The sequence below is a fragment of the Callorhinus ursinus genome, unplaced genomic scaffold (genome assembly GCF_003265705.2).
Source record: "Callorhinus ursinus isolate GAN/ISIS: 27379988/994484 unplaced genomic scaffold, GSC_fseal_2.0 scaffold34, whole genome shotgun sequence".
In the NCBI taxonomy this organism is placed as follows: domain Eukaryota; kingdom Metazoa; phylum Chordata; class Mammalia; order Carnivora; family Otariidae; genus Callorhinus; species Callorhinus ursinus.
Window position 1 is genome coordinate 5,837,416 of NW_027397096.1, and position 26,518 is coordinate 5,863,933.

Sequence of the window (26,518 nt, forward strand, 5' to 3'; positions counted from 1 at the left end):
AAAGGAGAGACAAACTAAAAATTAATATTTAAAAAATTCTTTCAAATTAGTAAGAAAAAAGTTTAGAAAACAGTCAACATTAAAAAACAAGAGAACCAGGAAAAGCACATTAACTTCATTAATATAAAAAATGCACACTAAAACAATGACATAGCACTTTTTGCCTATTCAAATGGTAAAAATTTAAAACATAATACCCACTACAGGTAAAGGTATTGACATTCTCCTACACTGCTTCAAAGTATTCGCATACATTGCAGATTGGCAATACATGTCAATATTCTTCAAAATAGTTATATCCTTTAATTCAGTAATTCTACCATCAAATGTCAATCTCCTAAATAATCAAGGATGTGACAAAGATTTATGAGAATCTTCATCAACAGCATTTATAAGAAAAAAATTAGAAATGACAAGGTCCAACCACAAGAATTAGCAAAGTTAAGTCACGGCTCATCTATACAATACAATGTTAAAAATTCATTAAATGTTTTTAAGGCTCTTTAATGACATGGAAAAATAACATAAGTGTAACAATATTAAGTCAAACTAAACTGAATGCTTCTCCCAGTGACATCAATGTTCAGTTAAAGGATGTAAAATTCAAACAGTTGCCTCCCCTGCTCCCAGAATGTCCTCTCTGCTCCAAGCCATCCTCCACCTTTGCCTCTGAAGGCCTTCTCTGCTGCTCTAATCTACTCCCTACCCATTGCCCTCCTTTTGTTGCTGGGCCTCCCCACTGTAGACACTTCTCTAAAGATCAGTCCCAGGGATAGAAGGCACTTTTATAATGTCTTATCCTCTTAAAGGTCAACTTTTGACCCCAATACCCAGAATCCTCTTCTGTGGCAACAACAAGCTCTCTCAGGATGTCCAGCCCTGTTCCTCCAACCCCTACCTCCATCCCAAAAAGCTTCTCTTCTTTCCTGCTAATAATGAACACTTAATGAATGAATGAATGAGTAAATGATCTAATAGTATAAATCTAATTCTCATAAAGGAAGTAAGTTTAACTCCAGACGATGAGGTTATGGGATGCTTTTATTTTCTTCCCCACATTATTCTGCTCACTCCATATTTCCTACAACAAATGCACACCATGTATACTTTTTTAATAAGAAGAGAAGAAAAAATGGAATTGTACTTTCTCCTCCACTTTCACTGGCCCCCCTAGGTCCCAGTTAGAGATAATCATTCTTGACCAGGGGTAACAAAAGAAACTCAAGTTTATGATTTCTATATATTTTGGAAAACATTTAGGACCTACAGTAAGTCCGGCCTTAACAAGTAGCCTCTGGGCCACTAAATAGCAATTCTCTTTTCTGGAATTAAAGATTAACGCATTAACAAAATTAAAGCATGTCCCAAAATCAGACTGCCATCTTGTCTGCCATCTCTTAGCAAACTGCAGATGAACTCACAATACAAATCTGGCCAGAGGGCTTATAACACTATTTCACAAAATCGGCTGTGTTTTTCCTCTTCTCACAAACGGCCAGCTTGATGCATCGCATGTTTAGCTACAAAAACCTCTGCTGGCTCTCCCTGTAACATTTTCATGGCTCGCCAATAGATCTGTCCGCAGTTCTCAGGTCTACCAAGTGGGTGGTTCAATTCTTCTTTGATGTAATCCATCCAAAGACCTTTAAAAGGAACGAAAAATTACTGTAAACATACAATTAGATCATTGACAAGGCTTTATCATGTAAACTTAACTATTTAATATTGATTCAGTGTAAGATTTCTAAGAAACTTAACTTGTTGTCATTTCCCTAGAGCCCTGAGTGAAACAATATCTCTCTCAGCTTCTTTACACTAGGCGCATCAAACTTTTTTTAAAGTGAAAAACTTCACTTTAAATCATGACAGTCTATGTAGTTCATAATCCAAAAATACTAAATATTTTAGAGGGAGGATTTTGCTGAGTCTCTTTCAAGGTGAAACTGAGCTTCAATGCATTCACTCTAATTCTGTTACCAATGCCTAATAAAACTTGCTTGGGTTATTAAGAATGCCATTTTCATTCATTTCACCAGAAGGTCTGCTGAAACTTTGTAAAAGCTAACGTATTTTTTTTAAATCTAAGTTTAACTACTAGACATTGTTTTTAAGTTCATAAGTAAACAGATTTTATACAACATACCTATACCCAGAAATATGTTTCACAAGTCCTATAAAAATGAGGACAGTGTGGCAACAGCCAATGACAACTAATGTCAGTTAGCATCCCACTACCCCTTTCTATCACTCCTTTTACTCTGACCTATATTATTAACCTCTCCCTTACAAATATCACATTTTTTTTAGAGAACCAAACCAAGCAAATTGTTCTCTACTCCAGAGTTCTTAATGGAAGACCCATAAACTCTTGACCTTGTGAACTTGAAGTTATAAGCCAAATTATGTCTGCAAGTATTTATGCACAAAGTAAGGGGGAAGGCAGGGCAAAGATGCAAGTTTTATTCTCAAAGAGGACCATGACCTAAAAAGAGTTAAGCACTGTTCTAACCATACTGATGGGCTACAGACCACACCTGCAAACAGATGTGTCTATAACTGAAGTTTACTTACCATAATCTACAGATCCAAACTCTCTCAAAGCTCTCTCATAATATTCTCTTAAGTTCGCCATCTTGCAGGATTCCTAACAAAAATAATCAGACAATCTTGCCTCAAAAGCCTAATTCATAATGTCACAAATTCCCTTCCACCACACTGTTAAAATAGCTACCACCTATTAGGTATGTGAAGGGGAGAAGGCTCAGGGTTTAGGACGAACACAGCCTGGCTCTCACCTTATCCAGAGAAAAGCCAAATGCAGCACTCACCAGAGTGAAGTCAATGTCAAACGGTGATAAAAGCACTCTGTTCTGGCAGCATGGAAAAAAGCCTAATTGATTCTCAGTTGGGGGAACATGGGCAGCTTCACAGGAAAATACATTTGAAAGCCCTGAGGGAAGACTAGGATTTAAATAAATAAATGGAGAAGGTTTACTCCCTGTAGCTAAGGATTTCTTTCTTTTGAAAGTGTCTGGGCCCCGGCAAATATTAGCTATGTCCACCTTAAAACTTTTTATATGAAGGAAAAGCATATACAAATACTAATTATATAACCTTCCCCGAGTTTTTTAAACCCTCTGACCTTAAAAGTTTCCTCACCCATAAAAGAAGGATAATGATATCTCTTATAGCAACTACAAGAATTCAATTAAAAAATGCTGACTCATTATGAACCTAGCAGAGTAGCTGGTACTAACTTTACAATCAATGAATGTTCACTCTTTACTTCTATTTCCATTTAAATGTATTCTCTTTTGTTTCATTTTCAAAGGAGAGTAACCTCTACAGTTTAAAAATACTCTTGTATAGTCAAGTAACTATTTCCTCATTCAAAATTCTCTTCCCTAAGGCTGTGTTATTTTATAGAAAGTCACTTTCACTCCGTATCATACACATGCATGAAGAACAGAATCACACGTTGTTAAGGGTTAAAGTCCTTTCTACGTAGTACCCCACCCTGGCCTTGTAATCTGCACACCCCTGGAACACGTATTATGACCTTCTTGACGGAGAAGGATGCCAACGCTGAGAACTGCCCAGGACACACACCATTATGTTATTAATCCAAAGTCTAGTTACTATTATGCTATATTACCTCTTGTATGAAAAGGACAAGAGGCAAGTGACCCATACAATGATTAAAACTATGAGTTCAACCTCACTAGTAATTTTTCAAAATTCAAGTAAAAATAATAAACACCCATCAAAATACCAAAATAAAGGAGAAAAAGCAAAACTGCAGATTTAGAGAGTGTGTGAGGAAATAAATATACTGATATATCTGATTATCACTATAAAGAAGTACACTTCTTTTGAAGGACCATCTTACAATATATAAAGAACTATTCTCTCCAGTCCCAGAAACTTATCTCAAAAAAAGAATTCCAAAGAAGAAAAAAATGCTGTCTAAACAAAATGTTTACAGCACTCTTGTTTTCAGTATCAAAAATCTGGGAAACAACCTATTGTAATGGACTAGTTAAAACTGTGGGTTTAAGAATAACACCACAATTGTTCAAGATGACAACCATGGAAAAACACAGGAATGTATTCATAAATTAACGTTAACTCAAAAAAAGTTAAGAGAGAACCTCCACATGGCACATAAGACAGAAATAAAACTTGTGTGTACACATGTAAACAAAAACTAATTTTAGTAAACTAAAAATTAAAATAAATATGGTTGGCTGCGTTACTGCGATGGGATTACAGACACCTTTGGATTTTCGTGTATTATTTTTTACACTATCTCTTCTCTTTTTTGAGAGAGGGGTGAGGAGACACAGAGGGGGAGAGAAAGGGAGAGAAAGAATCTTAAGCAGGCTCCACAGCCAGCACGGAACTCAATCCCACAACCCTGAGATCATAACCTGAGCTGAAATCATGAGTTGGACACTCAACCAACTGAGCCACCCAAGTGCCCCTCGTGTATTATCTTTTAAACGGAGACCTTCCTGTATTTTCCCTCACTCACAAGTTCAGTTAAAAACACCAGAAACATGGGTCACCTAGGTGGCTCAGTCAGTTGAGTGTCCAACTCTTGGTTTCGGCTCAGGTCATGATCTCACGGGTCGTGAGATCAAGTCCTGCACTGGGCTCTACGCTCAGCAGGGAATCTGGTTGGAGGTTCTCTCCCTCTTTCCCTCTCCCCAACGTGTGCACACACGCTTACTCGCTCTCTTTCTCTCTCTCTAAAGTAAATAAACAAGGGGCGCCTGGGTGGCTCAGTCGTCAGGCGCCTGCCTTCAGCTCGGGTCATGATTCCGGGGTCCTGGGATCAAGCCCCACATCGGGCCCCCTACTCGGCGGGAAGCCTGCTCTCCCTCTCCCACTCCCCCTGCTTGTTTTCCTTCTCTCACTGTGTCTCTCTCTGTCAAATAAATAAAATCTTTAAAAAAATAAATAAACAAATCTCACAACAAACAAAAACCACACCAGAAACAGTTACTGCCTACTCTCTACCTCATAACCCAATACAAAAGACAAACAGGGTGCTCCAGATGATTAAACCTGGTAGGGAGGGTTTCCTCTATGAGGTGACATCTGAGTTTTCTATTTTCCAGACATGGACTTTCTCTTCTTTGCTTGGTTACCATTCCTTAACCAACTCTATGAAAAAATGGTTAGGTGAGGGGACCGGAAATTTATACTATATATGATGAGAACTTTTTAAATGACAAAAATGCTGCCATATAGGAGAGTAACCACCAGTTCATTTTCTCAGACAAGAAATGAATAGACAGAACACTTACTTGCTCCTTTTCAAACTGGATTATTTTCCTGAAAAAATCAACTGAAAATGGACGGCTTTCCTGTAAACTACATAAAAGGAGAAAGCAGTTATCATCCACAAAGACAGCAAGCCTCTTACATCCCATGACTCTAACTACATGCCTATGCCCACGTCTCCACAACGCATGGTTTAATAAAGACCTGGCCACAAGGACTGGACTTGACCACCAGTCACTCTCAACACTTTCGGTGTCCAGTGACTTACTCTTCACCCCCACCAAACTCTTTCCTACCCAGTTTTCTTCCTGTTCTCCTCTTCCCCACTTTTACAGTTTAAAGTTCCCTCTATTGCATCTCAAGGTCTTTCGGAAGGAGACCAATAATTCCACTTCTAAGAATATATTCTAAGGAAGTGATTTCCAGTATGAACAAGTAATATTTGTGCAGAAATGTTCACCAAAGCAGTATTACTATGACCATCTAAATTATGGCACATCCCCAGAGCGATGTACCATACAGATATTTCTAATGAATGACGTTCATGAAGAATTGTTACTGACAGGAAAAAGGCCAGTGCAATGTTCACCAACAAAAGCGGCATACAAAATGTGATTATAGTATAATCTCAAATATGCAAAAACAAAGGTTTTTTTTCGTTTTTTTGTGTTTTTTTAAGATTTTATTTATTTGTCACAGAGAGAGAGTGAGAAAGCACAAGCAGGGGGAGAAGCAGAGGGAGAAGCAGGCCCCCCACTGAGCAAGAAGCCTGATGCGGTGCTCGATCCCAGGACCCTGGGATCATGACCCGAGCCGAAGGCAGATGCTTAACCAACTGAGCCACCCAGGTGCCCCGAAAACAAAGTTTTTAAATGATACATTAAGCATGTTTTTTTCTCCTGATTACAGTGAGTTAATAGTTATCTCCTTTTTTTTTTTAATTTTCCACCAAGGGGTAAGAACTGCTTTTATTGTTCAACAAAAGACTTTCTGAAAAAGTCTCTTGAATTACTTCCTCAGATACTATTTGCCATACATATAACCTGGGCATGGGGGGCTGAATGCAGGGTGGGGAGACGAATAACAGTGATGAAAGTTTGTGAGCACCTTTTAAACACAGCTCTGGCCTTTTTGTAGCCACCGCTTCGGTAAGCCCAATCCAGGTACTTATCCTTTAGAGTGACTGAGTCAGCACCTTTGACAGCTAAGAGAGCTTTCTACAATTAAAAAAAAAAAAAGACACAAGCTGCATGAGGATATTTATAAATATCAAAACAAATTTTCCCAGAACCATACCGGGCTGCTCAATTAACAGTGGTTTAGGAACATCTGCTATAAAAATAACCCTAAAACTAGCCAACTAGTGAACCTATCTGCTCATTCCCCACCCACCACAAGACTCAGAACATAGGGCCTAGACCTTAAAAATGGCTTCCGTGTCTTCTTGGCTTTGGGCACCTTCACTCCACTCTGCCCAAGAAATCCACAATGGCAGACAGACCTGGTCACAGTGAGAAAGAAAAAAAAAAGTTAGAAATTGATGGCTTAGCTCTATGCTCTGAAAACTAGTCACTATAAAGACAGGCTCCTACTGAGATACTCAATATGTAAAATATGGATTCACTCCCAGTCTGTCTTCACCATGACCAAATTCTCAGTGCCCAGTAGGGATGGCCTGCCAGAGCACAGACAGACTTGTGACCAACACCCCCAAAGCAGCACTCTCCTGTCAAAACTAGCACCCTTCTGTTGGAGTACTAACTACAGTTATTACTATCAGCTATCTGTGAATTAAGCAATGAAGTGTCCATAGCTGGTCAGACCCCCAGCTACCCAGGTCACATCTCTGCTGTCTAAGACCCACGACACAAGTACTACTTAATCCAAACTCAATTATCTGATCTTCACTCATGCCCCAGAGGCACACACAAATGAGAATTAAGATTTTTTCCCCACTTTAACTTCCAGAATACTTTTTTCCTACTAATATAAAAGGGGGTGCCTGGCTGGCTCAGTCAGGAGCATGCAACTCTTAATCTTGGGGTTGTGAGTTGAAGCCCCACACTGAGTGCAGAGGCTACTTAAAAATAAAATCTTAAAAAAAAAAAAAAAAAGATTCTGGAAGGCACCTGGGTGACTCAGTCAGTTAAGTGTCAGATTCTTGATTCTGGCTCAGGTCATAAGCTCAGGGTTATGGGACCGAGCCCCAACTCGGGTCCGCGCTGAGCAAGGAGTCTGCTGGAGATTCTCCCTCTCCCTTCCCTTGCCCCTCCCTCTGCTCTCTAAATAAATAAATAAATCTCTTTAAAAAAAGATTGACTGCAAAGCTTTAAGATTTAGAAATATATGTCTGTTTAGGGATGCCTGGGTAGCTCAGTCAGTTAAGCATCTGCCTTCGGCTCAGGTCATGATCCTGGGATCCTGGGATGTAGTCCCACATTGGGCTCCCTGCTCAGCGGGGAGTCTGCTTCTCCCTCTCCCTCTCCCCCTGCTTGTGCTCTCTCTGACAAATAAACAAATAAATAAAATCTTTTTAAAAAACTATATATATATACACATATATATATATATGTCTTTTTTAAAACTCGGGCTTTGGAGGAGCCTGGGTCGCTCAGTCAGGTAAGTGTCCAACTCTTGCTTTCGGCTCAGGCTCAGGTCATGATCTCAGGGTTGTGAGATCAAGCCCCGCATTGGGCTCTGCACTCAGCAGAGTCTGCTTGTCCCTTCCCCTTTGCTCCTCCCCCTGCTCTCTCTCTAATAAATAAAAACTTAAAAAAATTAAATATGTAACTCGGGCTTAAATACAGCTTTGGAAGCAAGGGAGAAAAATACTCAATATTTCTCACTTATAACATATCAAAATAAAATAGAGAATTTCACATAATTTAGTCTTTTTTTTAAGGTATTTATTTATTTTTTGACAGAGAGAGAGAGACAGCAAGAGAAGGAACACAAGCAGGGCGATGTGGGAGAGGGAGAAGCAGGCTTCCCACTGAGCAGGGAGCCTGACACGGGACTTGATCCCAGGACCCTGGGATCAGGACCTGAGCCGAAGGCAGATGCCTAACGACTGAGCCACCCAGGCGCCCCTTATTTAGTCATTTTTCAAATAACAAATTAGAAATAGGCTAGTAAATGGAAGGAAATTGTTCCACTCCTACCCTTGATATAGACACACATGTACTCTGGGGCCAGCCCTCATCACACAAGCACAACTTCAAATGAGCTTTGGCTCAGTCTCAAAAGGTTTCCCAAACACAATGAAATACAAAAGACCCAACTCACAGACCTGGGCTTTCAGATGCACAAAAGCTTCTTCAAAAAGCCCGGCTACATCAGGGCTCTTAGAGTCAATCAGCACCTGCAGCTTCATCTGCCACATCATCACAGAGTCTCTAAACGATTCAGTCCCGGCTACTGCTACCTCCAGAGCTTCCTTTAAGAAGTCCTGATGCAGCAACAACTCAATCTGGGTAAAACAAAGGATCACTGGAGAATTATCCACTGAAAGCTAGATCATCTACGTGGGGGGGGGGGTACAAAAAAAGACCTCATTTAAGGCAGCGATTTCAACATCATCTCCACTTAACCTTTGACAATGGCTGCCAAACAGGCACAAAGTAAACGATCTGAAATTCTCTTCCATTGCCTGCTCTTATTCCTAAAGGCTACCAAAAAATAGGTAAGACATACAAAGTAGAGGGCCTAAATAATTTAGATTGAAAGTTAAGTTTTTAATAAAATAGTTCACTATAATAAAACCCACACCCACCAAACAGAATATAAAAATCAGACAAAACCAGTATTTGTGGGTTGATAATGAAACATGTTTATTCATTCAAATGGAGTTGGGCACACAATCAACTGGTACCATTTTTCTGAAATGTAATTTGACACTGTGTAACAAGAGTCATGGAAGTGTTCACATCTTAAACTTGGAAATTTTAGCAAACATAACCCAACACAGAAGGAAATCTTACGTGTTTTAAAATGCTTAAACCCACACTATTGTAACAGAAGAGGGAAAAAACCTAAAACCAATTCAATTTTAAAAAAACTGTGGAAGAGCAAATAAATGGCAATATGTAGTCTGCTCATTCGGCAAGCACTTTTATTGCTCCCTATACATGCTAAATTTATTTTTTTTAAGCATTTTTTTTTAAAGATTTTATTTATTCATTTGAGATACAGAGCGAGAGAGAGAGAGGACGAGGAGGGGGAGAGGGAGAGGGAGAGGGAGAAGCAGGCTCCCCGCTGAGCCAGGAGCCCGACGTGGGGCTTGATCCCAGGACCCCAGGATCATGACCTGAGCTGAAGGCAGACGCTTAACCATCTGGGCCACCCAGGCGCCCCTATACATGCTAGATTTAATAATGAGGAAATCAAGTACATTCTCCACTGCCCCAGGGCCTCTAGTCTAGAAGTAGAGACAGTCTGATACTTGCCTTGACAGAAAAAGAATCGTATGCTAAAAGAGTACAAAGCAGGAACACCCAACAGGGTCTATGGCAGCTATGAGACAGAAAACACCATTTATGCTAGGCTTAAGGAAGAGTAGGCATTAGTTAGAGAAGGCTCTCCCAACAAGCATGTGCATAAGAGAGAGCTTATGTTCTCATAAGGATAACAAAAGGAAATCCAAGTTCAACACGGCTGAAGGGGTAGAATGTATACTAGAGAACTGGCAAGTGAGGCCAAGACCGTATTAGGGAGAATGACCAGCTTTATCCAAAGGACAGTGGAAGGCACAGAATAATCTGATCATCGATTTTTAAAGATCATTCTGTGGAGAATAATCTGGAAAAACGACGGATGTAGGAATCAGCTAAGCATTTTAAGTTTAGAGGCAGTATACTGAGGAGCTCTCATTAAAGGCAAGGGTACCAGAGTGATGAGGTAAATGAGGCAGTAGGCTTAGGAAGGGCAGCATCAGAGATTTGGGGAGCACAGGACGTCTGAATAGCCAGAGTGGTGAAGGACCAAATAGTCATGACAGAAAGAAAGCAGGGCTGCCATAGCAATACTCAAAGCACAGTCCACCTAAATTTATAGGGGGTGACTGTCCTGCCAGTATTCAATAGCTCAAATGGGAGCAGCTGAACTCTTCCAAGCCTGGGATTTTTCATAATGGGAAAAGGGCATCTCAGTCATGGTATAATACAGCAGACAAGTATACAGCATATGCATGACTTAGCTGGATGTAAAAAATATTTTTTAAATGTTAACGTATGAACATTTTTGTTCACGTCAAGAACTTTGTGAGCTGGCAAAAAAAAAAAAGGTAACTATCACTATTTTAAAATCAAGTAAACAAACTCAGAAAGGTTACGTGGCTTGCCCAAGCTACCTAGCTATTAAGTGACAAAACCCGATCCAGACTACGTATTCCTTCAGCACATTATCCTGGTCGCCGAAATAATCCTTACCCACCGGAGAGAGTAGGGATGGGTTAATAAACTTCTTACTGAAATGTCAGCTTCTGAAACATAGGAACACATCTAATTTGTCTTCACTGTTACCATACCAATGGTTAATCTGGGTCAGGCATACATTCAGGAAAAGGATGTTCAGGAAAAGATGGATGGGGAGACACACAAAATCTAACTTGTGACTCCTTATTCTGAGGGTTTTCCACTATATAACATTCCTCCCTTTACTGGTACACATTTCATTTTTGGCATACACCAAATACTGAGATCCCAAACGTAATGTCTCTACGTCTTCCATTCTAAACTTCCAAATGGGCTTAGTCATATAACTATACATTAAAACACATGACACCAGCAGGAACCAAATGAAATTAAGTACGTGTTATTGGCAGTGAATGTGTCCTTACCCACTGCTTGTACTGGAATTCTGGTAGAAGTCTGAGTTCATGTGCCTTCCTGAATGCCATCATGGTTCTTTCCAGCCTCTGAAATCAGAAAAAATCCTTCAGTTCGTTATAAACACCCCACTAGGGGTCTTTGGCCTCTGACAGGAACAAGTACAGTTTTGCACATTTCTGAAAACAGAGAAGGAACCTGAAGTGGTTTCACTTATGATTAGACCAGGCAAAAAGCGGCACGAAGCACAGTCCAGTAAGAGAGCGCCTCCTAACCAGGTGGCCCTAATAAGGATGCAGCAGACTCAGACCTTTAGAATGACTAGGTCACCCACAAAGAGAAAGAACTTAGGTTAAGCATGAAGTTCTTGGAAGCTGTCCCAGGCCCCAAAGGAGCCATGTGTCTGCTCTTCTTCCAGAAAAGTCACTTTCTAGTCAGCCACTATAAGCATGTAACTTAAGTCCCTTACCCTCTCTCTGAGGAACTGACTGCTGGTCTTCTTAGTGAACCTTTCCAAGCAGAAGTTGACGTAACACTTCCACATGGCCTCTGGAAAAGTCAGAGATTACACTGATCAGATCGCCAGTTTCTCTGTTTAACAGTCATCATACATCTTTTCTGTGAGGGGAAGATTCCCCGGAAGAATGTAAACTAGTCTAGTGAAAAAAACCTAGTTATTCCCATTACAGCCAATCAACATCTCAAACACTGGGGGGAAAAGCAACTGAGTAACCACTTATATAAAAAGTAAAAGCCTCGGGGGCGCCTGGGTGGCTCCGTCAGTTAAGCGTCTGCCTTCGGCTCAGGTCATGATCCCAGGGTCCTGTGATCGAACCCCGCATCAGTGGGGAGCCTGCTTCTCCCTCTCTCTCCGCCTGCCGCTCTGCCTACTTGTGTTCTCTCTCTGTCAAATAAATAAATAAAATCTTTAAAAAAAAAAGTAGAAGCCTCATCCATGTTATATATCCCTTCTACCTTAATACTCCCATATTACAAAATCTGAAAGTAAATCTGTGTCAAAAGATAATTAGGGAAGGACAATCTTCTGAATTACTATTTCCTAAGTATCATCTCCCCCAAACAGATGAACATAAACATCACTACTGTTGAGGAAGGTCATAAAAGCTCCATCTTCCACCACCAAACGAGAAGCTGGAAAGCCAGGCACATGGTCAACTACCACAGAAAGATTCCTGAAAACTGATTTTGGAAACAGAAACAGAAGTTTCGGTTTCATGTTTGTGAATACTACCACTTGTATACCACACCAAGGCCCGGCGAAGTTCACCTGTGGGGAGAGTCTTTACTGCCTCTTCATACACAGCACAGGACCTCTCCTCCTTCCGGCCCACCTCCACTGCTCTGGCTTGTTTCGTGGCAGGCTGCTCTCCGGCTGGCTGCGTCTCCATTGCTAATTCTCGCCGTGCCACATAATCCCAAGTAAGAGGGTCATCTGTGTGCAGAACCTGAAGGCTGCAAAGTGGTTTACTGGTGTCAGCCCTATGACATGAGACTAACTCAGAATATCAGAGACAGTTCCCTATGCTCTAAAAACGGACCCAGGACACCCCTTTAACAATTCCATTACCACAAGACAACTCCCCACTAGGCTCTCCAGATAGCTTCACACTCACCATATAAATTTTGTCAATTGATCAGAGTTGTGACACATTAGGTTTCAGAATGTTTTAGATATCATTCTCAAATGTTAATTTTTAAGTTAGCTCTCAAAGTCAAATCAACAGGTATGTGTGACAAGACAATTCTCTTCAAGCCCTGGAGAACTTTATTATATCCAGGCTCCTGATTTTCTATAATAGAGGCAAAGAAAAAGCACAACCTAATCCTCTACCAAAGCCCTGAAAACTCCGAAGAGAAAACTGATCCAAGTTCTATTTTATCTCCTGTGAAAGTAAGGGGTGCTACGTAAGAGTGAAGTACCCATAAGGTAGGCTGCAAATAATTCTCAAACCATATGCTCAAACATTAAAGAATAAAATTACCTGCAGCAATCAACTATAAACATTCACAAGGACCACTCTCATTTTATGGACAAAACACATGCCAGCAAAGCAGGAATATACATTTTGATATAAGCTGTAGGATATTTGTTATTGAATAAAGACAAACTATTTCCCAAGGGAAGCCCATAAGGGTGTCAAACAACTTTTTCAGCAATCTATTTTTTTATATAACTTACTATGATACAACAGTCCTAAAACTTTGCTTTCTTCCAAGGATTTAGTGTGGTAACTTCTCTCCCCCTTTCTAAACACCCAGTCTCAAACTTTTACCACAAAATTAGAAAAAGACATATTCACCTTTCCATGACTTTACTTACTCATCATAAATTTCTTTTTGCAGATCTGTGGCAAAGTCGAATAGCTGTGCAATTGAAAGCAGTGACACATGAAATTCTGCATCTAAAATTTTAAAAGTGGGGGAGAGGAGTAAGACTCTCAAGTATCATTTTACTCTAAAGTATCACTTTCTTCTACAAGAAAGTACTACTTTCTTATGTGCTAGAGTTCTTTTGTTTTGGGGTTTTGAGAAATAGGACAAAACAGAAAAACAAAGCACCCACTACACAAGCAAAACCGTTATTGATATTTGGGAGTATTCATAAGTACTTCTGTTCTTCTAAACTTCTTCCCGATATAAAGAAATGTTGTAAATCACCTGTTTCTTTTCAACTCCCCATGTGACTAAAGTACTCAATGAACTTACTGAAATGTTCAAGTATATCCTAAGGGGCAATCAACCTTTTCTTAAAGAAAGAGGACACTATTCGTACAGAATTTTTATGCACAGTCTAACAGAATTTCTAACAGAAAATTTCCAAATTAGCTAAAGGTCTTTCTTATTATAAATAGAATGTTTCACTCTCCCATCATAAATAAATTTTCAAAATATGCATACCTTTCATTATGCTTACAGAATTTTTGTAGATGATCCGTGCCAACTCGCCCTTAAGGATTTCTTCAGGATAATCAAGATTCCCCTAAAGAGTATTATATTAAACATAACTTAACAGATACGGCCAGTAACTAGAAAAAGCACCAGGATGAAAATTAACAGTCCTAGACTACCCATGCCATATGTATGACCTCTGGCAAATCACGTCTTTCTCTGGGCCAGTTCCCTCACTTGTAAAATGTGCGGCTTGAACCAGACCACTGAACTTCTACAGTGAAAGTTCTCTCAGGCTCCTAGAGTGATAGCAAGATCACACGGCCTAAGGCCTGACTCTCTACTTAGACCCAAACAGGTCAGAATTTACACACCTTGTTTATCCTTATGTGTCAACTCTTATTTGAATAAAAAAATTCACAGCTGGAAACTACAGTAACAGATGATAGCAAAGTTCCTTTTTCAGCTCTAACATTCTAAAACTTCTTTCTTTAAAATTATTGTCACTAAAAAAATTGTGTAAAACCAAAAAGAAAGAAGGCTAGGAACCACAGATTTCATAACCCTCCCTCAAACTCCTTCAACCGATTAGTATGTCATTTAATGAAACTATAAAGTATTAAAGAAAACCATTTACCATTCCATCAGTAATAAATAATCTTGAAGATACTTCAATTACTCCAAATGTCTATTTTTAAAGCACAAAATTCCATTTTTATTAATAAGCCCATTTAATTAAATCAACTCTAGACTCATCTTAAAGTTTCAAAATAAGACATTAAATTGGGAACAAAAATACCTTCCAAAAATTTTCTCTTACTCCTAAGCAGGCTCGAAACACTACAAATTGTTGACATGGGACAACACACTCAGATCTTACCACATCCATTTTGGCTTTTTCAAATTCTTGTTTTTCTTTCCTCAGTTTCTCAGCATGCATCAACTCCATCCTAAAATACTACACAAGGGAAATAATAAACTAAAAACCTTTGGAAATAATTTCTTTTTATCAGAAATACATAAGATGTCATTTTATACCCATTAAGTATCAGATCTGGGGAAGTCTGGGAGTAGTATATTTTGTTATGAAACTAGCAGACATTTATAAGGAGGGAGATCTCTGTGACGGTAGAACAGCTCTGTATTTTGATTGTGGTAGTGGTTACACAAATCTACACATGTAAAAAAATGACATAGAACCATATGGACACATCATACCAACGCTAATTTCCTAATTTTCATATTATGTAATTTTATAAAACGCAACCATCAGGAGAAATTATCTTTATAATTTCCTGTGAACCTATAATTACTTCAAAATAAAAAAATCAATGGCAAATATTTACTGTCAAACATTATGAAGAAAAACTAACGTACAACTAACATGTAAACTTGGACTTCCCCAGAATTTCTAGTACTTTGAACTTTATGTTACAAGAATATGAAAATAACAAGTTCTTAAAAAATGTTTATACCGTAGGGCACCTGGGTGGCTCAGCTGGTTGGGCGTCCAACTCTTGGTTTCAGCTCAGGGCATAAAAAGGAACTTTGCTCAGGGCATGATCTCAGGGTCATGAGATCAAGGCCTGCATCTGGATCCGCACTCAGCACAGAGTCAGCCTAAGATTCTCCCCTCTCCCTCTGCCCCTCCTCCCGCTCACATGCACGCATGCATGTTCTCTCTAAAATAAGTAAAATCTTGGGGCGCCTGGGGGGCTCAGTTGGTTGGGCGACTGCCTTCGGCTCAGGTCATGATCCTGGAGTCCTGGGATCGAGTCCCGCATTGGGCTCCCTGCTCGGCAGGGAGTCTGCTTCTCCCTCTGACCCTCCCCCCTCTCATGTGCTCTCTCTCTCTCTCTCATTCTGTCTCAAATAAATAAAATCTAAAAAAAAAAATGAATAAATAAAATAAGTAAAATCTTTAAAAAAAAAAAGATTCGGGGTGCCTGGGTGGCTAAGTCAGTTAAGCGTCTGCCTTTGGCTCAGGTCATGATCCCAGGGTCCTGGGATCAAGCCCCACATTGGGCTCCTTGTTCAGGGGGAGCCTGCTTCTCCCTCTCCCTCTGCCTGCCGCCTCCCCCTGGCTTGTGCGCGCGCGTGCTCTCTCTCTCCCTCTCTCTGACAAATAAATAAAATCTTAAAAAAAAAAAAAAAAGTATAAAGATGGCTGAACCCTGGCCCCACAACTAAAAAATGTAGGGTCCAGTTCCCTAACCCTCCCAACCATAATGGGCAGGTCAGAGTTCTCATCTCTCACTAACAAGATGGAAGTTGCACATGGTCAACACCTATTACTGGCCAAGAAATATCTTTGTTACCCCTTTACTCCAGCAGCAATCCCTACTTATCCCTAACCTCCATAAATCAGAGTCTTTTTTTAACTTAATAAAGAATATATGTCCATAAAGGACCAAAACTCAGACATCACTCTCTCATCTTACAGGTACACAACTCACTTCTTGATAAAGTTTCGGGCACTCTGGATGAAAGCGCAGAGCTCGAAGAAATAGCTGTCTTGCACTTTCTGAAGACAAGCGATCTTCCATTTCCCATTTGGCTGCCATAATCCACAAAGCTATAAATGAAAAACATCAGACTTCATTTCAGTAAGTCGACCAAGTCAGACCAAAAAAAGATCAATGTTCCAATTTTAATACTTAAAGAATTTTTTTTTAATCTTACCAAAAGAGAAAGGGGATGGAGAGTGTTTCTAGTGGTTAACTGTAAAGTATTACTGCTTTATTTAGAGTAGTCTGAAACAAAGACGTAAATGATAATATCCGTGGATACTTACTTATGTGCCTCATCCAATCTGAGATCAACATCATTATAAGTCACATAAAAATTTTAAAAGTGTGAAAATGCTGGAAAATTATGCATTTTAGAATCAATGAAATAAAAATATTTTACTCTTTTGCTTTATTATTAAATACTTCATGATTTTTTTTGAATGGCTCAATTTTAAAAATAAATTTTTTATCACACCTGTTGGGAATAAAGCCTTTAAAAATCAAAAACCTTTGTCTTTCTACATAAGAAATTAACCTTAACACTCGAGCTATTTCCCAACTTAATAAACTTAATATAAGTCAGCTATGTCGGGGTGCCTGGGTGGCTCTGTCATTAAGTGTCTGCCTTTAGCTCAGGTCTTGATCCCAGAGTTCTGGGATCGAGCCCCGTATCCGGCTCTCTGCTCAGCAGGAAGCCTGCTTCTCCCTCTCCCACTCTCCCTGCTTGTGTTCCCTCTCTCAGGTGTCTCACTGTCAAATAAATAAATAAAATCTTAAAAAAAAAAAAAAAAGTCAGCTATGTCACCAGACAAGATTGCTTTTGGTAAAAACGACTTATGGTTGGTAACCACGTCTGGACTAGAAGGGTTGTGAATGAGGGAGAACACTGCTCTGGGCTTTCTTGAACACGTGACTCCTGAAATTGAGCACAGTCCTTTCTAGGATCCCTGGAAGCTATGCCCATCCATAGGTCTTCCAAGCCAGAGTGGCTCCTCTACCCATTCGTGTGATCTCATTCCCTCATACCTGAACTGTCATCTTGGGAAACAGAGACCAGCCTCCCAACTGCTAAGAGTACTCTACTAAAGATACACACCTAATGCTGTCCTGCTGTATCCTTCTGAATTAACTGGTGCCAAATGTAGCCTACCTTAGCCTGTGCTGTGTGAACCTGGTTGAGCCTAATACTTGAGAATAGGCACTGGAGCACCCCCACTATAAAATTATGTACCATTTCACAGTATTCACAAGAGAAGTCTTTTTCTTAGAAAACATGAGTATCTACCCTGTGCCAGTCACTCTTGCAAAATCTGTATTAACATCTTCCCCTTTAAGTTTTTAAGTTTTCCCCTTTAAATTCTCCTTAAATGTGACTGCATCCAAACAGAATGTCCCTCAAAGGACCAATGAGTTTATTTGATCATCATCTAAAAAGAAACTTAGTGGGGTGCCCGGCTGGCTCAGTCAACAGAACATGCAACTCTTGATCTCTGGATTGTGAGTTCATAGGCGGAGCCATCCAGATGCCCTGGGTGTAGAGCTTCCTTCAAAAAAATAACAAAAAACTGGGGCGCCTGGGTGGCTCAGTTGTTAGGCGTCTGCCTTTGGCTCGAGTCGTGATCCCAGGGTCCTGGGATTGAGCCCCATATCGGGCTCCCTGCTCAGCAGGAAGCCTGCTACTCCCTCTCCCACTCCCTCTGCTTGTGTTCCTGCTCACTATCTCTCTGTCAAATAAATAAATAAAATCTTTAAAAAAATAAAACAAAAGGTAGAAGAAAAACCGACAAGGATCTCACCATACCTGGTTTGTTTGAATGAATGGCCAACATGGCAGAAAATACCTTGCTAAGTTGAGCTTTGGTAGCCTGTAAAAGAGAAAAAGCAATTCTACTTCCTATCCAGTGAAATCATTGTTACTAATCTCTAAATGATCTGGTACTGTTTCCTACCAACTTAAAATCCAATGGGGCAAGATCTGCTGCTGTAGGGACATATAAATACAGATACATTCATGGTTTTCTTCTACCTAAACCACTACATGTAAACATTCTAAACATCTAAAAATTTTCAACTTTACTGAAGAAATACACACATAAAGATCATTTTCTGGCTTAGAAACCATTTACATAGTCATTCAGATATATAGAAGTTATACTGAAGTTCAGCCTTCTTGGGTTCTTTTCCCACTTGCTAACCCTACAACTTTGGAGAAAACATGGAATTCAGTAACCAACTGTGGGACGTAAAAGGCAGACTAACTGAAAGAAGGAATAAGGAGGCAAGACACAGCTGTCCAATACTCACCCATTTCTTACAAAAGACTATATAGGATAGCCAAAGTTGAACATCATCCTGCAAGAAAAGCAATGTAGTGAGCTGCCTGAATTTTAATTTTATATAAAATACAACTTTGCGCTAAGTTTTTTTTTTTTTTTTTTTTTTTTAAGAAACAGAGGTAGATTTCAGAAAGGCCAATGTAGTAACACACTGCTCAGCCTATTAGGCTTTTCCTCACTAAGGCCCTAGATCTCCTAAACGTGGTAACTCCATGTGGCCCCCACTCCCACCTACCATGCTCCAAGACAAAATGTGTTGTCTACCCAATGTGTTCAATGCAGCTCTTAAATGGTCTCAATCAGAGGTAACAACCCAAAATTTGTCATTCCCAAGATCCAAAGTACTCTCTATATACTATATCCTAGTCCCAGAGCCCAACTTGAAGAATATCAAGTGAGTGAGGTCCTGCCCCTACTCTAACCATTCATCTTTGACCTCCAAGTCTTTGGTGTACTTCACTTAGAGATTTATCCAAACAAATCCCAAATTTCTAATCCTTAATTATGTATCAAATCTACCATTTTCAGTACCATCCTCAAAGAATAATTGTGAGGTAATGAGATCAATTTTCTTAATGGTTTGGTAAGTGGTTTCAAACAATGATATTATAATTACGTTAAATACTGACACACCCAAGTATAAATAATGCACTTGAATATTGAAATCACAGTATATACAATACATATCTTCAACTCTCTTATAATTAAAGATGTTCTGATCACTTACTTTCCATTTTGCTGAAGCTCGTCGGAAGACACCTTGTACCCGGTGTACAATGGAATTCTCAATCTCATCCTTCTTAAATGAATAGCCGATGCGCTAAAAAAGGACATACACAAAGCCTCAATTTAATCACATTCATCCACAGCAATATTCTTACTTAATCTTAAACAGTACTGATGATAAAGAAAACAAGTAATTACAAACATCCATTATGAGGGCGCCTGGGTGGCTCAGTTGGTTAAGCGACTGCCTTCAGCTCAGGTTATGATCCTGGAGTCCCAGGATCGAGTCCTGCATCGGACTCCCAGCTCAGGAGGGAGTCTGCTTCTCCCTCTGACCTTCCCCCCTCTCATGTACTCTCTCTCTCTCATTCTCTCTCTCAAATAAAATCTTTAAAAAAATTAAAAAATAAAAAATAAATTAAAAAAAAAACAAATATCCATTATGAGCACAGCACCACACAATTTATCAATACCAACTGCTTCCCAAACCCAAATTCTAACTATAGAGCCACGCTACTTAACTCTAAATTTTTCCAGCTTCCAGGGGCGCCTGGGTGGCTCAGTCGTTAAGCATCTGCCTTTGGCTCAGGTCATGATCCCAGGGTCCTGGGATCGAGCCCCACATCGGGCTCCCTGCTCAGTGGGGAGTCTGCTTCTCCCTCTCCCTCTGTCCCTCTCCCTGCTCATTCTCTCTCTCACTCTCTCACTCTCAAATAAATAAAATATTTAAATTTTTCCAACTTCCAGAATATCTACTTACAGTTCTCCTTCTCTGAATCAACTCCAAAAGATTAATTTCATACTATGGAAAAAAAACATACAAAATAAGAGAAAACAATTAACATTTATAACCTTTTAAATACAGGAAGTACATTTAGCTAAAATCATAAAATAAATAAAAATCAAGAATATAAAACAAGATTGAGGTTCGCAGGGCCTGGGTGGCTCAGTCGTTAAGTGCCTGCCTTCGGCTCAGGTCATGATGGGATCGAGCCCCACATCGGGCTCTCTGCTCAGCGAGAAGCCTGCTTCTCCCTCTCCCACTCCCCCTGCTTGTGCTCCCTCTCTCGCTGTGTCTCTGTCAAATAAATAAAATCTTTTTAAAAATAAATAAATAAACAAATGACTCTTGATTTCAGCTCAGGTCATGATCTCAGGATCATGAGACTGAGCCCCACATCGGGTTCTGCACTGGGTGTGGAGCCTGCTTAAGATTCTGTCTCCTTGGGGCGCCTTGGTGGCTCAGATGGTTAAGCATCTGCCTTCAGCTCAGGTCATGATCTCTAGGTCCTGGGATTGAGCCCTGCATCAGGCTCTCTGCTCAGCGGGGAGTCTACTTCTCCCTCTCCCTTTCTCCCTGCTTGTGCTGGCTTTCTCGCTCTCTCTCAAATAAATAAAAAATCTTAAAAAAAAAAAGAGAAGATTCTGTCTCCTTCTCCCCGTAAACCACCCCCCCCGCTAACATGCTCTTGTTCTCTCACTTGCTCTCTAAAAATAAACAAATAAATAAAATAAAATAAGACTGAGGCAGCTAGCTGGCTCAGTCAGTACAGCATGCAATTCTTGATCTCCAGGTAATGAGTTCAAGCCCCACATTGCACAGACAGCTTAATTAAAAATAAAAAAGAATATAAAACAAGATAATTTGCTATCAAGCATAATTTGTAGTAAATGTCTTAACAGTCACTGAAAATTCACCTTATATCTGCAAAACTCACAAATCCATGCATTAGCATGGTTATAAACATCTTAGATACAAAAAATGCATGTTATCAAAATCATAACACTTAAAAGATTTCAGGCACCCCACTGGTTCAGTCGGAAGAGCACATGACTCTTGATCTCAGGGTCATGAGTTTCAGCCCCACGTTGAGTGTAGAGATTATTTAAATAAATAAACTTTAAAAAAGAGAAGAGGGGCACCTGGGAAGTGCAGTTAAGTGTCTGCCTCTTAGTTTCAAGTCGGGTCAATATCCCGGGGTCGTGGGATTGAGCCCCACGTTGGGCTCAGCACAGAGTCTGCTTGGGACTCCCTCCCTCTCCCTCTGCCTCTCCCCACCACCCCCGTGCTCTCTCTTATCTCTTTCAAATAAATAAATAAATCTTAAAAAAAAAAAGTTCTTAAAATGTAGTCTCAGGGCCCCTGAGTGGCTCAGTCAAGTTAAGCGTCCGACTCTTGATTTCAGCTCAGATCATGATCTCAGGGTCATGAGATCAAGCCCCATGTTGGGCTCCACTCTCAGGGGGAAGTGTGCTTAAGATTCTCTCCCTCTCAGGGCACCTGGGTGGCTCAGTCATTAAGCGTCTGCCTTTGGCTCAGGTCATATTCCCAGGGTCCTGGGATCAAGCCCCACATCAGGCTCCCTGCTCCAAGGGAAGCCTGCTTCTCCCTCTTCCACTCCCCCTGCTTGTGGTCCCTCTCCCGGCTGTGTCTCTCTCTCTGTTAAACAAATAAATAAAATCTTAAAAAAAAAAAAAAAGATTCTTTCCCTCTCCCTCTGCCCCGCCCCACACTCATGCTCTCCCTCTCTAACAAATAAATCTTAAAAAAAAAAAAAAAAATGTAGTCTCAAGCCTAACACAATGCTCCAGGCATGGTCTGATAAGTGCAAAAGTTTTTTTCAAACTAACATCTTCTCAATGCCTACTGTTTGCAATGTCCTCGGCTAACTTGCCCAATACTCTTCTTTTGTTATACAGTCAATCAGATTATTCTTTCCCTTTATCTTTTTTACTGGGGGCACCTGGGTGGCTCAGTCATTAAGCCTCTGCCTTCGGCTCAGGTCATGGTCCCAGGGTCCTGGGATCAAGCCCCACATCGGGCTCCTTCCTCAGTAGGCGCCTGCTTCTCCCTCTCCCACTTCCCCTGCTTGTGTTCCCTCTCTCACTGTGTCTCTGTCAAATAAATAAAAGCTAAAAAAAAAAAAACTAACTAAAACTTATTACTGAAGTTTAGTTGACACAGAGATTATATTTTTTGATGTAATATGCTCTTGGCTCATTTTGATCTAACAAACTACTATGAGTTCTCAAATCTCTTCCAAATATAGGATTCATGGCAGGGTCTCACTTGTTCACCTGTTGTTTTGTTAAATCTAAGGTCAGAATCTTCAGCATTGTAACATTTCATCTTACTGCTGGGTTCTGAAGCTAGAGTTTATCATCCAACGTATTAGCTATTCTATTCTCCATCTGAAAATTGGTCCAGCATATATACTTTATATTCACTCAAATCTTCCATCCATTTATAGTACTGAAGAATTTGCAGCATACCTCTTTCTAAGGTAGCAGACTTAGAGACACATAAATATTAACTTTCCAACCACCTATTGTCAAACCCACTCTCCTCCCCCTAACCCACAAGAAATAGTAAGTCAATTCTCTTGCTGACATCCTGATACACAATTTATCTGGCAGTACCTGATTTACTAACACTATAAAAGAAAAAAGAAAAGTTCAGTTTGCCAAGGACTATAGCCTTAGCTATAGTTATTCCTAAATCCCTTTATTCCTGGTCAAAAATTACCACTTAATTGTCAATTCTAGAATTTTATAGAAAACTGAATCAAGTTCACCATTCTAGAACTGATTTAAAATTTGTGAAGGGATTAAAAAGTAATGAACTCATACACTTACTTGAACATAACTGATAAAGTCTTCCTTAAAAAGAGCTCTTCGCTGTATTCTATATTCCAGATCCGAAGCCTTTTTAATGATAGCCCTGAAGAGAAAGCCATTTAAGATGTAACGCTTGAAAAGAGTATAAGTTAAAGAACTTTGGGGTTTTTTTAAAGTTTATTTTTAATATATTTAAAACCCATTTTCCAAAACCTGAAATTCCCAAATAATTATCCTTCGTAAGCAAGTATTCTTTTATGTGATTACTTCTGTGTGCTTAGGGGCATCAGGATGTATTTTAAAACTTTCATGAAAATCATCTTAATAAGACTGCCAGGACCACTGACATTCCCACCACCAAAGCAAATAATGTTAAGTACTTTACAGCATTTTTATGTGATACTAGTAAAGATTTACTTTCCTCCAAATTCAGGTCACTTAGGTTTTAATAATAATCAAGTATCTTTTCTAAACTCCTCTTACCTGAGTTTTCAACATGCAGACTAAAAAAAAAAAAAAAGACCTAGATTGTTCCTACTGTTTCTACCTAGGAAGGTTTATTATCACTACAAAGGACTCACAGGAAGAGATTCACTGTATTTAGCTAGAGAGAACACAACATGTGTATATTAGGAGAATTTAACACAAGATGTGCAAGACTAATAACTATCTTTAGCTAACAGTAATAATAACAGGGGCGCCTGGGTGGCTCAGTCAGTTAAGCATCTGCCTTCTACTCAGGTCATGATCCCAGGGTCCTGGGATCGAGCCCTACATTGGGCTCCTTCCTCAGTAGGCGCCTGCTTCCCCTGCTTGTGCTCTCTCTGTCAAATAAATAAAATCTGAAAAAAAAAAACAGTAAAAATAACATTTATTGAACACTCATTAAGAGTCCACATTGCTATGTTCCATTTCACTAACAAATGTTTAAGGCTCCCATAGTCACATTACTACATTCACAACCATTGTAAAATGCAGAAAACAATCACAGAAAACCATTAAAAAGTATTCTACTTAATTCTAACGAAGTACTGAATCCCAACCATGTGCCAGACGTTGTTGGCCAAGCCCTGGGGTAGAACACGAAATTGAATTAAATGGTCCCCATCTTCAAGTCTTATTAGAAAGATTTAACCACTCCTCCTGGGCTCCCACAGCACTCTTTGCATCTCTAGGGCAGTACACTATAGTACAATCAATTTACAGTACGCTGCACCGTAAGCATAATGTTTAATTTGTCTCCCCCAGCAAAAGGCAGGTAGCTCCTGATGGGTAGGCATCCTAATTTTATCACCTTTATAGCCCTAAGAACTGGTTCCATGAAGAGCTGTCAGACGTTTGGTGGGTGAGTGGACAGCCCACCTTGCATCGAAGGAGAAATTCTGGGCATCAACAAAATATGAAAATGGGCTTCTGCCAGATTAAGAAAAATAAGCCCAATTAAGTGCCCCCCGCATCCCTGCCCCCGCCACAGACTCCCTCCCCTCCCCTCAGCCCGCCCCAGCCCCTCCACTTCCTCAGCTCTCTCTCACTTAATCTCCGCATGACTGAACAGTCCAATGCGCTCCAGCTGTTCCAATTCGGGGAGTCGATCTTCTATGCGTTCCTGAATTATCTCCGCCATGAGGTCACAAGTCTACAACCCACCGACGAACCTCTCAACCGCCAACACGCGCGGGAAGAGCCCACCTTCTATTCCGAAGACCCTGCCCCAGCGCTCGCACGTGCTTACGTAACGTGCGCCCTAGGTCCCGCCTTTTCCGCTTCCGCCGCCGCTGCCGCCGCCGTTGGAGGAGGCCCTCTGGCTTTCGCGGCGGCTTTCACTTCTCTATGGCGGATTGTGGGGTTGCCGCGAGGACCCGGTTGACGCAGGACGACTCACGTGGACGGGAGTGGAGGGGCGGAGCCGGCGTGGGGGCGGTGCTAAACGCGCGCTAGGCTAGGCGAAGGCGGCGATCCGGGAAAGCACCTCCCGGTGTCCAGAGGGGTTACCTGAGCGAGACGTGCTATGCGCTTTCTGCGGAATTATTGTCTCCTTATATTGTGATGCCGTCCTATGTCCTCGTTTTCCAGTAGCAAATATTTGAAAATATCAGTAATGAAAATCGTAAAGGACGCTGAAACTGGCCGGACTATCCATTAACACTATGGCTTTGCTTTTGACTAGACTTAGTAAACCAGTGTGACAACACCAGTTTTTCACGTGCCAATTAGAATCTCTAATTGCCCGATTAATTTTTAAATGGGAAGGCCTTTTCATTATTTAAATAATTATTCTGCCTTTGTAGACAAGATCGTTTAATAAAACACATGGCCCTGGGTGGGTATCAGAAAGTATATATTTTTTAGAAGAGGGGAGCTTGGTGTTGAAAAGTTTGGGAGTTACCGAAATAAATCAGTACGGTGTAGACCCTCCTTAAACCATTGCTCAAGCAAGTTAGCATTTCTAAAGGAATCATCAGACAACTCAGCTTGGAAGCGACATTGTTGGTATAATTACTAAACCTAAAATAATAACTTCATGGCTGAGTTTAAGTTCGGGAAGATGATAAAAAACCAAAGCAGGAGTTCTTGCTAGACCTGTTTATTTCAACATTGGCATTAGCACCTTGTGATTTATGAAAGGGGACTGTTTAGCAATTAACCATGTTCCACCTCTGTACCTTTCCTTTTTTTTTCCTTTTCACATTTTACCCCACTGGTCTCAGAACTGAAGCAAAGGTTGGCTTCAGCTTCATTTCTTGATCCCTCAGCTGTAAGAGATGAGAGAGGGGAAGAAACTCATGGATGTAAAACAAAGATGAAATTTCTTGGTAAAGAAAATCCCCAGCCTGTGTTAACAGTGAAAGTAGGGATGCTACTAGATAGTAAGTTCCAAACAGGTAGGGAATATTTGTTTTGTTCACTAGATATCTGAGAGCTTAGAACAGTGCCTAGAAAATAATAAGCACTCAATAAATAAATGCATGACCGAATAACAAAAGGCACTTGCTGAATTTCTTCAGGTCCAAAGGGGCTCAGCAAGCTGAGAGATTTTAATCTTTCATTTCAAGGCAAAGTTGATAGCTAACTATGATTTTTAAATCAATCCAACTATAAATACTCTCCTCACTTATTTTCAAACCGCATCTATGTTTATCTTGCTCTAAGAATTATTATAATTTTTTATTTTTAATTTTTATTGTTATGTTAATCACCATACATCATTAGTTTTGGATGTAGTGTTCCATGATTCATTGTTTGTGCATAACACCCAGTGCTCCACGCAGAACGTGCCCTCTTTAATACCCATCACCAGGCTAAC

The 26,518-nt window shown here is 40.2% G+C and overlaps 1 protein-coding gene across 3 annotated transcripts; it reads right to left on the bottom strand.

Moving 5' to 3' along the window:
- Positions 1-21: 21 nt before the first annotated feature.
- Positions 22-24,964, bottom strand: UTP6 (UTP6 small subunit processome component). Of its 3 annotated transcripts, none has more exons than XM_073879414.1 (19): positions 24,747-24,964; positions 23,233-23,317; positions 20,357-20,398; positions 19,598-19,690; positions 18,839-18,886; positions 18,336-18,399; positions 16,481-16,599; positions 14,905-14,982; positions 14,034-14,115; positions 13,456-13,537; positions 12,403-12,614; positions 11,584-11,663; positions 11,126-11,203; positions 8,579-8,758; positions 6,710-6,790; positions 6,397-6,506; positions 5,313-5,379; positions 2,572-2,644; positions 22-1,643 (listed from the first exon to the last, which is right to left on the bottom strand). In XM_073879414.1, exons 1-19 carry the CDS (start codon positions 24,836-24,838, stop codon positions 1,486-1,488), a joined length of 1,824 nt encoding a protein of 607 aa, XP_073735515.1. In that variant the 5' UTR covers positions 24,839-24,964; the 3' UTR covers positions 22-1,485. The 3 variants fall into 3 exon arrangements, with proteins under 3 accessions (XP_073735515.1, XP_025707146.1, XP_073735516.1); XM_025851361.2 differs by having other exon boundaries at positions 12,403-12,587; positions 24,747-24,962; XM_073879415.1 differs by lacking the exon at positions 8,579-8,758.
- Positions 24,965-26,518: the final 1,554 nt, after the last annotated feature.

What these genes read in the sequence shown, in the direction of transcription:
- UTP6 (XM_073879414.1), bottom strand. Translation starts at nt 24,838, where the DNA reads ATGGCGGAGATAATTCAGGAACGCATAGAAGATCGACTCCCCGAATTG. An exon ending in AAAAAGCCAAAATGGATGTG is followed by an intron (nt 14,116 to 14,904) that starts GTAAGATCTGAG and finishes AATACTCTTTAG; the next exon opens with GGGAATCTTGATTATCCTGA. An exon ending in CAAAAAGAAATTTATGATGA is followed by an intron (nt 12,615 to 13,455) that starts GTAAGTAAAGTC and finishes CTCATGTCATAG; the next exon opens with GGCTGACACCAGTAAACCAC.